The 14166-nt window shown below is 45.5% G+C and overlaps 1 protein-coding gene across 1 annotated transcript in view; it reads left to right on the forward strand.

Annotated features, from left to right (window-relative positions):
• Arl3 (ADP ribosylation factor like GTPase 3) overlaps positions 1-14166 on the forward strand; it is a 60370-nt gene that overhangs the window by 40903 nt on the left and 5301 nt on the right. Inside the window, exons 4-5 of the mRNA XM_004659393.3 lie at positions 1592-1642; positions 4845-5030. Coding sequence (XP_004659450.1) covers positions 1592-1642; positions 4845-5030 — 237 coding nt within the window. The remainder of the gene's footprint in view (positions 1-1591; positions 1643-4844; positions 5031-14166) is intronic.

The raw sequence follows: 14166 nt of genomic DNA on the forward strand, positions 1-14166 counted from the left end.
CAGCTCTCCAGCCCCCAGTATTCATTCTTGACATCCAAGCAGCTTGGAGCAGTAGAAATGAGAGAGACAACTGAAGTCAGCATAGAATTACTGCTGTAAATGCTCCTTATGGAGGGATGCAATTAGGTCCTAGGATGCCACATGAACTCTGTTCTGTGGCGATGCTAATGAGTGCTTGCTCCCCAAGGCATGACACCCTCTCCAAACTAAAGTCCAATTCCATCAGAGTTCATCTGAGCAAACTGATGAGTTTATTGGGCTTCCTTACAGAGTATGGGTGAAGGATTACTTTCAAGAGCAAGAAGACCCCAAAGCAAGCACAGCACCAAAAAGTCTCATCCCATAGCTGCTTAGACGGAGTTCCTTGTCCCTTTATCTCCCATGAAGGCCATAAGAATTCACACATTGGGCTGGAGAGATGGCTTAGCGGTTAAGCGCTTGCCTGTGAAGCCTAAGGACCCCGGTTCGAGGCTCGGTTCCCCAGGTCCCACGTTAGCCAGATGCACAAGGGGGCGCACGCATCTGGAGTTCGTTTGCAGAGGCTGGAGGCCCTGGCGTGCCCATTCTCTCTCTCTCCCTCTATCTGTCTTTCTCTCTGTGTCTGTCGCTCTCAAATAAATAAATAAAAAATTTAAAAAAAAAAGAATTCACACATCACTACATACAGCTGGCCCAGGGGCTGCCTGAGGTGTCATGTGAGGCTCTGACCACCCTTTTCTGCCTCTCTCCTATGGAGCAATGCCAACGGGCCCAAGAGAGTCTCTCATACACAGTCACAGCTGCGTCTGATAAAGGTGGCAATTGTTTTTCTTGAAGGACCGAGTCACACAACACAAGAATATAGGATTGCAGCCAGGCATGGTGGCGCATGCCTTTAATCCCAGCACTTGGGAGGCAGAGGTAGGAGCATGACTGCGAGTTCAAGGCCACCCTGAGAATACAGAGTGAATTCCAGGTCAGCCTGGGCTAGAGTGAGACCCTACCTCGAAAAGAAAGAGAAAGAAAGAAAGGAAGGGAGGGAGGGAGGGAGGGAGAGAGAGAAAGAAAAGGAAAGAAAAAAGAAAAGGGATAGGATTGCAGATGTCTCCAAACTCCATCCCAGTTATTCTCGCCCATCTACCCCGCGGTGAGGACGTGGGAGGAAGGAAGCCACAGCAGCATGTGAGGAGTCGCCGTAGGTGCACTGTCAGGTGCATATATCACATGCAACTTGCACAAGTGACTTCACATCTTTGGACTTGTGTTTCTTCAGGTGTAAATGGGAAAGCAGTGAAATCTAGCTCATGGAACTGTGTGGGAGGAATGAATAGATCTAGGAAGCCTCACTAATGAAGTATCAAGTCTCCATTAAATGTAGTTCTTTTTATTTTCCTTTCTTGGTTTTCCTGGCTTCCTGGGCTTTGGAGCTTGCTGGAGGTATTTTTCTGAGCCTCTTTAATTCATCCATTTTGTTTCCATAGATGAGGTGAAAATTGCCAGTCCATTTCGGGATGTTGGGGCTAACTTCACATCTGTTGATGTTCTTTGGTAGAAGTTTTTCCTTCCTTTTGTACCACTGTTTATTGAAGTAATCTTTTTTTTTCCTTTACAGATATATGTAATCGACAGTGCAGACAGAAAAAGGTTTGAAGAGACGGGCCAGGTAAATAATTTTTCTGTTGCAGTATTTCTCAAGTAACTGGGTATTCATTAATCCACCTTGTAAATGAGGGAGAAGGAAGGAGGTACTTGTTTAACCCTTACAGTTTAAAGAAGAGGATTGCCAGGCATGGTGGCACACACCTTTAATCCCAGCGCTCAGGAGGCAGAGGTAGGAGGATCATTGTGAGTTCAAGGCCATCCTGAGACTACAGAGTGACTTCCAGGTCAGCCTGGGCTAGAGTGAGACCCTACCTGGAAAAAAGTAAATAAATAAATAAATAATAAAGAAGAAGGTCATTCTGTCAAGCAGGCAGAAATAACTGTCCAAAATGAAAGTTATTTCATTTTGAGAGTTCTTTACACAGTTTTTTGACTAAATCCTTTTAGTGATAATCAAACTGAATATCTACGATGTAAGCAAGTGGAACTCAGCACCATTCCCAGAAGTTCTGTTTTCCTCCATGTACGAATGAACCCAGGAGCAAGGCACTTAGCATTTTGATTTTCATTTTCCAATACTTAATACATTGATTCCAAAGTAAGTCTGACAAACTGAAAAGGATGAAAAGAAAGGTACAAGCCGAAACTAAACTGTTCTTGTGTTTGTTTGTTTGAGGTAGGTTTCACTCTATCCCAGGCTGACCTAGAATCCATTATGTAGTCTCAGGGTGACCTCGAACTCATGGTGATCCTCCTACCTCTGCCTCCCAAGTGCTGGGATTAAAGGTGTGTGCCACCACGCCCAGAGAAACTGCTCTTATTTTTAAACCAGGAGATCAGGTAAACCTTGAACTCAAATATGGCTTCAAATGCAGGGTACATGTCAGCAAGATTACATGGTATGATGTGTGTATACAATTTTACATAGAGAGCATGGGGCATAGACCACTGAAGGTTAAGTGAAATCACTGGCAGAAGCAGCAAAGGTGGAGTGAGGAAGTGTGCTCAGATCTCACTATAGAAAGTTGGCCTGTGTCCCAAACTGCCACGGTGACCGTCCTCAGGAGGCAGCCCTCATGGTTATTTGTTCCTTTTCTCGGAAAGGAGTTCAGCAGTCTCACAGCTCCTGGGAGACAGCCCATCTCCCTTCCATGTCCTGACGGTTTCGGGATCATTATCCAGGCGAGCCAGTGCTACACTAGAACTTGGAAGTAGAGGTCCTATCGGCCTCTTAAGCCATTCAGTTCTTTTTGAAAGCCAAAGAGTTTAAAGTAGCTAAAATATGGGCTTAATGAGACAGAGGTGGGTCCTGCCATTTAGGTAAGTATATGGCCCCCTTTCTTCCAATTGCCAACAGAACACACAGTTTAGTGTTTAACCTGTAACCTAGAAATCAGCGACCTTGCTATAGGAACCAATAAAGTTCATTTATGATATGAATTTGATAAAAGTTAATACATGTGACATGCATTTTTGGAAATAGAGATTGGTAGAACAACTTTAATCTCTTTTTTATTTTTATTTATTTATTTGACAGAGAAAGAGAGAGAATGGGCACTCCAGGGTCTCAGGCCACTGGAAACAAATTCCAGACATGTGTGCCCCTTGTGCATCTGGCTAATGTGGGTCCTGGGGAATCTGGAACCTGGGTCCTTTAGCTTTGTAAGCAAATGCCTTAACCATTAAGCCATCCCTTCAACCCAATAATTTCAATCTCGAATTGTCATTTCTTTCATTTTTTTAACTTTATTTATTTATTTGGGAGAGAAAGAGAAAATGGGTGCACCAGGGCCTCTAGTCACTGCAAACAAACTCTAGACATATGTGCAGCCTTGTGCATCTGGCTTATGTGGGTACTGGGGAATCGAATCTGAGTCGTTAGGCTCCACAGGCAAGCACCTTAACAGCTAAGCCATCTTTCCAGTCCCATTTTCAGTTTTCTTTTATTTTATCTTTTTTTTTTTTTTTTTTTTTTTTTTTTTTTTTTTTTTTCGAAGCAGGGTCTCACTCTAGCCCAGGCTGACCTGGAATTCACTATGGAGTCTCAGGGTGGCCTCAAACTCACGGCGATCCTCCTACCTCTGCCTCCTGAGTGCTGGGATTAAAGGCATGTGCCATCACACCCTGCTATTCATTTTTAGTTTTCATATGCATATACACACAATATGATCATTAAGTTATTTGTGGGCAAGCTGGAGAAATAGCTTAGTGGTTAAGGCACTTGCCTGAGAAGCTAAGGACCCAGGTTCAATTCCCCAGGACCCACATAAGCCAGATGTACATGGTAGCGCATGCATCTGGAGTTTGTTTGCAGTGGCTAGTGGCTATGCCCATTCTCTCTCTCTAATAAATAATATAAAATAAAAAGTATTTTTAAGGCCAGACGTGGTGGCACACATCTTTAATCCCAGCTCTGAGGAGGCAGAAGTAGAAGGATTACAATGAATTTGAGACCACCCTGAGACTCCATAGTGAAGTCCAGGTCAGCCTGGGCTAGAGCAAGACCCTGCCTCAGGAAAACCAAAAGATATATATATATATTTAAGTTATTTGTGGAGGTCTGGAGAGATAGCTCAGTGGATAAAATGCTTGCTGTGTAAGCATGCAGATTAGAGTTCAGATCCTCAGCACCCACATAAATGCTGGGTGAGCATGGCAGCCTATCTGAAATCCCAGCGCTTGGGAGGCAGACACAGGAGATCCTCAGCCTGGGCACTGAGCTCTGTGTTCAACCACAAGACCCTGTGTCAGTAAGTAAAGTGGAGAGCTATCGAGGAAGACACCCAGGGTCAACCTCAGACTTCTCATACCCATATGCACATACATGTATCACACACACACACACACACACACACACACACACACAAGTTATTTGTGGAGTTTTGAGTATATCTCAGTGGTAGAGAACCTGCTTAGCATGGGCAAAGCCCTGGGCTTAATCCCTAGCACCAAAACAAAAAACAACAAAAAAAGATATCTGCTTATAGTAACCTCAGATATATTTCCTATCTCTACCCAGTGTTTATATTCTTCTTGAACAATGTTTTCCAAGGCGCTTCTCAGAGTCTGGTCTACGAATCACCTGTAGGAGAAACACCTGGGGAACTTCTTAAAGGTGTGATTCCTGATGGCTGCCTTGCATTTTCTGAAATCAGCCTCCCCAGGTTGGGCTCAGGAATCTTGCTGGCAGACAAGTGTTTTTATCACTAGAAGTGCACGTTTAAATATCATAGCTTTCCTGCTTCCCTCCCCAAACAATCCAGGAACTGACCGAACTACTGGAGGAAGAAAAGCTCAGTTGCGTGCCAGTCCTCATCTTTGCTAACAAGCAAGATCTGCTCACAGCGGCCCCGGCCTCGGAGATTGCAGAAGGATTGAACCTACACACCATCCGTGACCGAGTCTGGCAGATCCAGTCCTGCTCAGCTCTCACAGGAGAGGGTGTTCAGGTGAGACTGCCTCAAGGCATGGTTCCCTAGCAACATGGCAGCCCACCAGTGAGGTCTGCCTCACCACTGGGGTTGATCTAAATAGAAAACGATATGAAACAAATAGCTGTGATTGGCAGATGAACCGTCTGGGAATTGAAGGGCTCAAAGGAGGCTGGTTCTTTTCTGCTTAGCAGCCAGGCAGTTACCATGAGTGTTCCAAGCCAGGAACTGCCTTGCTTCTGCTGTACGCCTTCCCGTTGGTAAGAGCTTTCACAAGAACACTCTGAAGATTGTTTGCCACTGGAATTCTTTGATGACTGGTTGGCCATTCTGCAATGTGTCTAATATTGGTTAAAAACCTGCACTCTCAAAAAAAAAAAAAAAACTTTTTTTTTTCAGAGTTGGGCATGGTGGGTACCTTTAATTCCAGCACTCATGAAGGTGAGGTAGGAGGATTACCATGAGTTTCAGGCCAGCCTGGATAAGTGAGACCTTGCTTAAAAAACAAATACAAAAATAAGTAAATAAATAAATAAACAACAACAACAAAAAATAACAGTACTCCCAAAGTGATGGCCATCAGCAGTGTCTCCCCTGCCCTCAGGGTCCATGTCTGTTTCTTGCTACGGCAGGCTGGTTTTCCACCAAGAGGTTTCTGTGGACACAGTGCCTGGTGCTAAGGAGCTGTACACCAGGAGTAAAGCTTCCCCTCGTTGAATATTAATTTAGGACAGTACAACCTAGTTACCCAGGAGGCTGTATCCTGCAGAATGACACTTTCATCTCGGGTGCTTCCTACCAGGCACCCTCAAATCAGTGACACTGAAGTCAGCCTGCTAAGATGCTTCCTATTCCAGGGCCCCAGAACCCTCCACAGCCTCATTTTAAGCATCTGGTGTACCTGCCAGGACATGTCTCGGTGCTGCTGTGAGAACTGATGCTTACTGCTCGAGGGTGTTCAGGGGGCTTCTGCACCTCTAAAGAGAGCCTGTCTTCCCCCACTGCCAAGTGGCATGTAGTAATGGCACAGCCGTTTTGCTCTGCTCTCTCGGCATGGTGAGCTGCAGACGTGAGCTCAGTCCTTGCAGCCTCTGTCCATTTCCTTCTCATGTTCTTCCCTCATGCCTCGGACATTTGACACTGATTTCTCTTAAAATGGCCTGACTGCTTTTATCCCAAGCACATAATCACTTCCTAGAATTATCTCTGTCCTGACATGCTTGCTGCTTTTTTTTTCTTTTGTTACAAAAATAGCTGTAACTTGTTTCAGAGCCCGGCCTCTAGATCCTAGTGCCCAGTCAGAATGAGTCAAGAGTCCCCTCTTCAGACTTTCATGCCTGCACCCCAGAAATTCTTCTTGCATGTGTGTTGGGGTTCCTTAGTACCTAGAGATTACCACAGCTATACCCCCAGAATGGATTCTAGAGTCTCTGGGAGGTCTAGGTTTGGGGGTATTTGGTCTCATGTAGCCCAGGTTAGCCTCCAGTGCTCTATGTAGCAGAAGCTTGCCTTGAACCCCTCCTCCTCCTGCCTCCTCTCTCATCTTTCTCCTTTGATTTTAAAATACATTTTTATTTTTTGACAATTTTTATAATGGCTATAATGTATGTTGGTCATATTAACCCCTCATTACCCTCTCTTGTCCCTTCCCCACTGAACCCCTTCTTCTTCCCTACTAACCCCCTTGCTATGTTCATGTCTTTTTTTCCTGACCCACTGAGTTGAATTTAGGTTGCTCACATGAGTGTGGGTTACTTACTGGAGTATGGGCAATGGGGCAGCCTGCCAGTGGCTACACCACTAAAGAAAATACGTTCCCCTCTGCCAGTAGCTTTCTTTCTTTGTAGACTCTGGTTATAAAAGGAATATATTCTATATATTCTATTTTTGATTTGTTTATTGTTGGTTTTTTGAGGTAAAGGGTCTCGCTCTAGCCCAGGCTGACCTGGAATTCACTATGTAGTCTCAGGGTGGCCTCAAACTCACAGCAATCCCCTTGCTTCAGTCTCCCAAGTGCTGGGATTAAAGGCGTGTACCACCACACCCAGCTTTGCCCAGGAATATATTCTAAACAGGGCTTGTTGATACTCACCTGTAGTCCCAGTACTTGGGAGGGTGTGTGTGGGGGGGGTCTTATTGTTAGTATATTAAAAGTCTATAAAGGTAGGCATAGTGACACATGTCTGTAATTTCAGCAGTTAGGAGATAGAGTCAGGAGGATCAGGAGTTCAGTTTAAAGCCAGGCTTGGCTACAGAGCAAGTTTGAGGTCAGCCTGGGCTACACGAAACCATGTAACACACACAAAATCCTCTGGGCTTGGCGGCACGCACCTTTAATCCTAGCACTCGGGAGGCAGAGATAGGAAGATCACCCGAGTTCAAAGCCACTGTGAGACTACATAGTGAATTCCAGTCATCCTGGGCTAGAGCAAGACCCTACCTTGAAAACCCAAAAACAAAACAAAACAAAAAAATTTATTTTTTTCTTCAATCCCTATTCCACAAAAGGACTACCATCCTTCTAAATTCTCCCTTGTAAAACTACAACCATGTGGGCAATTATTATATATAAACTTATGTATCAAGCTTTTGATAGAACTGAATTTTTTTCAGGTTAATTTAAAAGCTTTCCCAACAGGTATACTACAACACAGGTTGTTGTTTCTTTAAATATTATATTTTTATTTACTTATTTGAGAGAGAAAGAGGCACATAGAAAGAATAGGCATGCCAGGGCCTCCAGCTGCTGCAAGCAAACTCCAAACACATGCACCACCTTGTGCATCTGGCTTGTTGGTCCTGAGGAATCAAACCTGAGCTCTTTGCCTTTGCAGGTAAGCAAGTTAACTGCTGAGCCATCTCTCCAGCCCCCAGGTTGTTTTGATTTTTAGTAGGTAAATTGATCATTTTATTTGATTTTATCTAGTTAAAAGTCACTTTTTGTTGTTGTTGTTTTTGATTTTTCCAGGTAGGGTCTCACGCTATCCCAGGCTGACCTTCAATTCACTATGTAATCTCAGGGTGGCCTGGAGCTCACAGTGCTGGGATTAAAGGTGTGCGCCACCATGCCCAGCTAGTTACAAGTTACTTTTTTAAAAGATTTTATTTTTATTTACTTATTAGAGACAGAGTATGAGAATGGATATGTGAGGGCTTCTAGCCACTGCAAATGAACTCCAGACGCATGCACCACCATGTGCGTCTGGTTTATGTGGGACCTGGAGAATCGAACCTAGTCCTTAGGCTCCATAGGCATGTGCCTTAACCGCTAAGCCATCTCTGCAGCCCCACTTTTTAACAAAAGTCAAGTTGCCCCAGCGCATGCCCTCCATTGTGCACTGAATGTTTTCATGAAACTTCAGATCATTTTAGTGAGTTTGCAGGTCAGGAGAAGATGGCAGCTCTCTTTGTTGTTTTGCTGTGCTGCAGATGGAACCCAGAGCCTGGTCCATGCCAGTCAGGCCCCTGCCACTGAGCCACAGCCCACTAGCCTTCCTGTGTTTCTGTGGACCACTTCAGTGGGACACTGCCTTTCTAAATGGCTCAGAACACGAATGTAGGAAGCGAAGGGCGTCCAGATGTGGGGGCTAGTAGCTAAAGGAAAGGAGAAGATTTTGTGTGCGTACTCATCCAAAAGCAGGCTTACAGCAAGTCATCTTTGCACTTGGCCAGACTGGCAAAAGTGTGAGGAAGCAAAGCTGGAATAAACAGTGAGGCTCTTGTTTCTTTGGCTAGCCTTAGGGATGTCAAAATGGAGAACCAGAGTGATCTAGAGTCAGTGTTGAGTGTAGTGGCATTAAAGTCAAAGGCACTGTTTCAGAGGAGCCTGGAGAGGGAGCTCCTGGCGTTTGTAACCCCTCCCCCTGGGGCCCCTGTAGTAAAGCTCTGCTCCTGTGTGACCACCGGGAACACACAGCGCCCCCTATGGTGTCGGCTCCCTCCCTGCCTTCCTCTCTGCTGGAGATAGCCAGGGCCTTGCAAGCTCTACCAGTGAGAGGCTTCCCTGGTCCCCTTTACAGAATTTTTAGGCCAAAATAGAGGCAACAAGCCAGTTTTAATAAATTGAAATTATGTAGTTTGATTTTTGGTGTTTCTCCAACCATAGGCTTGCAGCAGCCAGTTCACAAAAAGTGAAATCAGGGGCTGGAGAGATGGCTTCACAGTTAAGGCACTTGCCTGCAAAGCCAAAGGACCCAGGTTAGATTCCCCAGGACCCACTTAAGACAGGTGCACAAGGTGGCACCTGCATCTGGAGTTTGTTTGCAGTGGCTGGAGGCCCTACCATGCCCATTCTTTCTCTTTCTCCCCCCCCCCTTCTTTCTCTCTCTCTCAAATAAATAAAATAAAATAGAAAGTGCTATCAAGACCAACCTAGCAAAGAACTAGAAGTAAGAAAAAAAATACTGTTTTTCTATGGAGGAGAAATAGTTTGAAGGTCACTTAATTAGTTGAGTAGATAGTACCATAGTGTATAGAATTGGGTAGTTAAGACTGGGATTTCAAGGTTAATGAGATTAGATTATGGTTAATAGAATGATATAAATTTAGAGAATTTAACCATTATTTGAAATGGGTTATTTAATAAAAATGTTAATTAAGAAGGGAATCCGCTATCTATTGTCCTTTAATGGTAACCTGTGGGGATGAGGAAAGGTCGTTGAGTTTTTCTGTGGAAGCATTTTTCACTGAGAGGCACTGACTGACCATGGCCCTCCCTCAGGTAATGCCTCTGACCTGTGCTCTTGTCCACGCCACTATTTCTTGGTTTTCATGTATACTGCATAAAAATCAGGTAGAATTTCTTCCCAGTATTTTGTGGTTGAAGTGCAGGGAGTTTGTGACTGCTAATTAAGGCTTAAAATAGCCCTAAAAATGATAGACTTCACTAGAAAAACATCTATAAAGATCCAGTTGTTTAGGGTTCACTTTCAGGCATGAATATTGCATAATAATTATTAAAATTCCCTAAATTCTGATTTTTTTAATTGTATTTATTTATTTATTTGAGAGAGGAAAAGAAGCAGAGAGAGAGAATGGGCGTGCCAGGGCCTCCAGCTGCTGCAAATGAACCCCAGACCCGTGCACCCCCTTGTGCATCTGGCTAACGTGGGTCTTGGGGAATCGAGCCTCGAACTGGGGTCCTTAGGCTTCACAGGCAAGCCCTTAACCATTAAGTCATCTCTCTAGCCTGTAATTTTTGCCTACCCCCACACTCTCTCCCCAAAAGCTATCAGTCACCCACAGATCTTCAGAAACAAGGTCAGGTAACATCTGGAACCATAGTTCTCATGACCCTGAGAGAAAATGTAGAGAAGTTGAAACTTAAAAAGTAGTTCAGAATTTCTGTTACAGCCGTGGGTGCCAAAAGGCAGAAAGCACTGGGTGTGGTGGTGCACACCTTTAATCCCAGCAGTTGAGAAGCAGAGCAGGAGGATCATTGTGAGTTCAAGGCCAGCCTGAGACTACAGAGTGAGATGCTGCCTCAAAAGAAACAAAAGAAAAGCAGAAAATGTCTGTGTTTACACTACACTGTGTGTGTTTGTGCATGTGGGAAAGTCCAGGGACAGTTAGGAATCTGCTAGGTGGTGTTCCACGGCCCTCTGTAGCTAAGGAGGGCAGGCACCCCGCTTCTCATTAGTTCAGTGGCTTGGACCTGCAACTAGAGGTTATGGAAACTGGTGATTCCTGGGATAGGTTTCCAGGTTGTTGCACCTGGTGTTCTCAAGGCGGTCTTTGCCGGGGGACCATAAATACCAAGTGTTGTTCATCGGCCCCTGCGCTTGGGGTGTGGAGGGAGAGGGCATACAGAGAGTTTGCAACAGGTCTCTGCCTGACCAGGAGGCCAGCCCATCATGTAATTAAAGCAAGTTTTCATGGGAAACTAGACCAGAAAGCAGGCAAAGGGCACAAGACACTGAAGAGCATCAGTCTTGAAAACTCTGTCTTCTGAGGGGCTCACAGTCCAGAGGAGTGGTCGGAGAATGCCCGGTCACATCAAGTAGGTAAAGGCAGGAGAGGAAAGTGAAAAATGCGAGGGCCAGACTCCCAACACACACACACCTTAAACATGAAGGAAGTCTCTCTCCATGCCCTTGAAGCTGGTCCTGGATGTAATATTTGGCACTGGGACTCCCATCCTTTTCTTTTCCTATGGATATCTAGAAAACAGTGAACAAAAGATGTATCAAAGGGGTAAGTGTGGGCGGGGGGGGAAGGGGGAATGACCATGGGATATTTTTTTATAATCATGGACAATGCTAATAAAAATTTTAAAAAGAAGATGTGGCTGCGAGCCAAAGAAAGGTATACAAAAATCCATCCCTCCCACCCCCAGCCCTGAATGTGAACCCCAAACTGTCACTGCCCTTGCTGCTGTAGTTTCAGGCATTTGAAGACATTTTCTCTCCAAAACACAGCGTGTAATAACGCTGGCTTTAGATTTCCTTTCAAAGCAGAGGTCAGCAGTTCTAACCTGGCCTCTAGCCTTAGTCACCACAGATACATGCTTATAAATGGCTTTGAGAAAGCGGAATGTTCCCGAAATGTAGCTCTCCGGACCACCACCTGCGGCCCTCCTCACTTCACATCTACCCCTCACTCTGTCTTGTGCTTCTTTAGACGGGAGTGAGCCAGGTCTTGGTGTCTTTCAGCTGCCTCACTGCCTTAGGGAAGGGCAGCCCCACTCCAGACGTTGAGGTGTGGCCTGTGTTTCAGTCAGCAGCTGAACACTGAGCAGTCACCAGCTCGGCTTCTGGCATTGCTTCTCCTTCCTTGATCCAGGACACTTTTCTCTGATAGGCCTATGGAAGTTGATTGTTTTTTGTTTTAATATTTTATTTATTTATTTTTAAGGAGAGAGAGAATAGGGGCGTCATGGCCTCTTGCTATTGCAAACTCCAGATGCATGAGCTATTCATGCATCTGGCTTTACATGAGTACTGGAGAATCAAACCCAGGCCATCAGGCTTTGCAGACAGGCACCTTTAACTGCCGAGTCATCTCACCAGCCCCTTTTTGTTGTTGTTTGGTTGGTTGGTTGGCTTTTGATTTCTTGAGGTATTGTCTTATTCTAGCTGAGGCTGACCTGGAACTCACTCTCCAGTCTCAGACTGGCCTCAAACTCACAGTGATCCTCTTACCTCCGCCTCCTGTGAGTGCTGGGATTAAAGGTGTGTGCCACCGTGCCCAGCACTCCTTTTGCCCCCCCCCCTGGGAATAGGGAGTTTATTTATTATAGCATCTTGAAGCCCAAAAAGGGAAGGAGAAAGAATGAAATGACCGGGATAGAAGAGGGGTGCATGCTGAGAGAGAGACAGGCAGCGAGAGGTTGAAATGAAGAGACAGAGGGATAGATACAGAAATACAGAGCACATACCTTACTCCAGGACAGAAAGAGAAAGGGCTGCATGTGTAGGAAGAGAGAGAGAGAGAGAGAGAGAGAGAGAGAGAGAGAGAGAGAGAGAGACTGACAGAACAGTGAGGCACAGATGCAGTACAGAGAGATGGGAATACACACCTTCAGGAAAGAGGGCCAGGAGAAGAAAGAATTTTTTAGCTTGTTTTGTTTTTTGTTTTTTTTCTGAGGTAGGGTCTCATTCTAAGAGCTCAAGCTGACCTGGAATTCACTATGTAGTCTCAGTGTGGCCTCGAACTCACGTTGATCCTCTTACCCCTGCCTCCAGAGTGCTGGGATTAAAGGCATGCGCCACCACAGTTTATTTTTGAACACTCAAACCTTTCTGTAGCCGAGAAGGTGAGGCTGAGACATGCGGTTTTGCTACCTCCCTGGTGCAGTGCTCTTTGTCACCAGAAAAATATTAATAGCAAGCAATATTTTATGTATGCTGCATCCAGCTGCTCCTTGACCCTGGGGGCCTAAAGGCACAATGGGACAGACTGCATTGCTCAGCAAGGGTCTGAGCTCCATGTCATCTTAAAGCAATTACTGCAGTGACCGCATAGTCAGCCTGGCTTTGGAAACCAGCCTGTCCAAGCATGGCTGCCTCTGCCTTGCTTGCAACCACCCAGCAGTGATGGATGCACTGCACTGAGATCAAATTAAACAAGAGCCGTGCAGCCAGAGACCACTGTGCCCACAGAAAGAGGCAGTGCACCTTAAGCCCCAGCCTGTGGGGCTGTGTGATGAGTAAGTAGGCTTCCAGTATGGGGAGGGGCAACCTTATATTTCTCCCAGTGGCTAGAGTAGAGAATAATATTGTGACATGAAGAAATTCACTTTCTCTCCATGAGGCCAAACAGCTCAGTATTTGAGGTTCAGTGCCTTCTGTTTAGTCTCTATTATTGAATTGAAGCTAATCAATCCAAATTCAATTTCAGCAAGATTGGTTAGGGAAAGGGAAGGTGGGCTAGAGGAAGAAAAGGGGAACTGTTCATGCCAAAGATGGCCATCCCCATAACGAAGATCAAATGTGCAGGAAATTGGTCAAACCAGTTTTTAACAATAAAAGGTTCACCCAATTAGTTCATTTCCTTCTTTAGAGCCAGCAGTCACCTTCAAGTGAGCGATCACCTTTTCTCCATTGTCTGTTTTAGAACAACAAAGCCTTGCATTCATTTGAACACAAGGCAGAAGCTTCCCGGCAACAGCATTGTCTCTAAGTGTACTTTCCACTGGAGGAGGTGGCTAGGTGCATAGTGACTAAGCTAGGTGTGTGCACCCAGGTCAGTGAACATCCAGCCTTGCCCAGACCGAGATTGCTGGCAGCTCAGGAATCCTAGGAGTGCATGAACAGGAACTGCCACTGGACCCCTCCTTGCTGGGGATTCCTCCAGTCTCCATGTCTCCTGCCCTCCAGCAGAAGCCATGAGGAAGCAAACGCTGGAATGGCTACCTCTCCCAGCCACCTTCAAGGTGACCCCCAGCTCTTCCACCAGCCCACAGAGGAACAGTGACTGTTCATAGTTCCCAGTGAGAGCTAGATAACCTGGCCTCACAGCCTACTCCGTCCAAGGCTGTGCCTTCATTTCCTCATCTGCAATATGGAAATAACAACAGTGCCTATATCACAGGGTTATTCGAACAAATTTAAAGGATATAAAATTAAGTGTGAACTCTAGGCCAGACAGTACAACAGTTTCTCTAAATACAACTGCGGGCAAGTCCCGCTCAGACCCTGTCCTCCAGGAACTGGGA

This window comes from Jaculus jaculus, chromosome 1 (assembly GCF_020740685.1).
Source record: "Jaculus jaculus isolate mJacJac1 chromosome 1, mJacJac1.mat.Y.cur, whole genome shotgun sequence".
NCBI classification, from domain to species: domain Eukaryota; kingdom Metazoa; phylum Chordata; class Mammalia; order Rodentia; family Dipodidae; genus Jaculus; species Jaculus jaculus.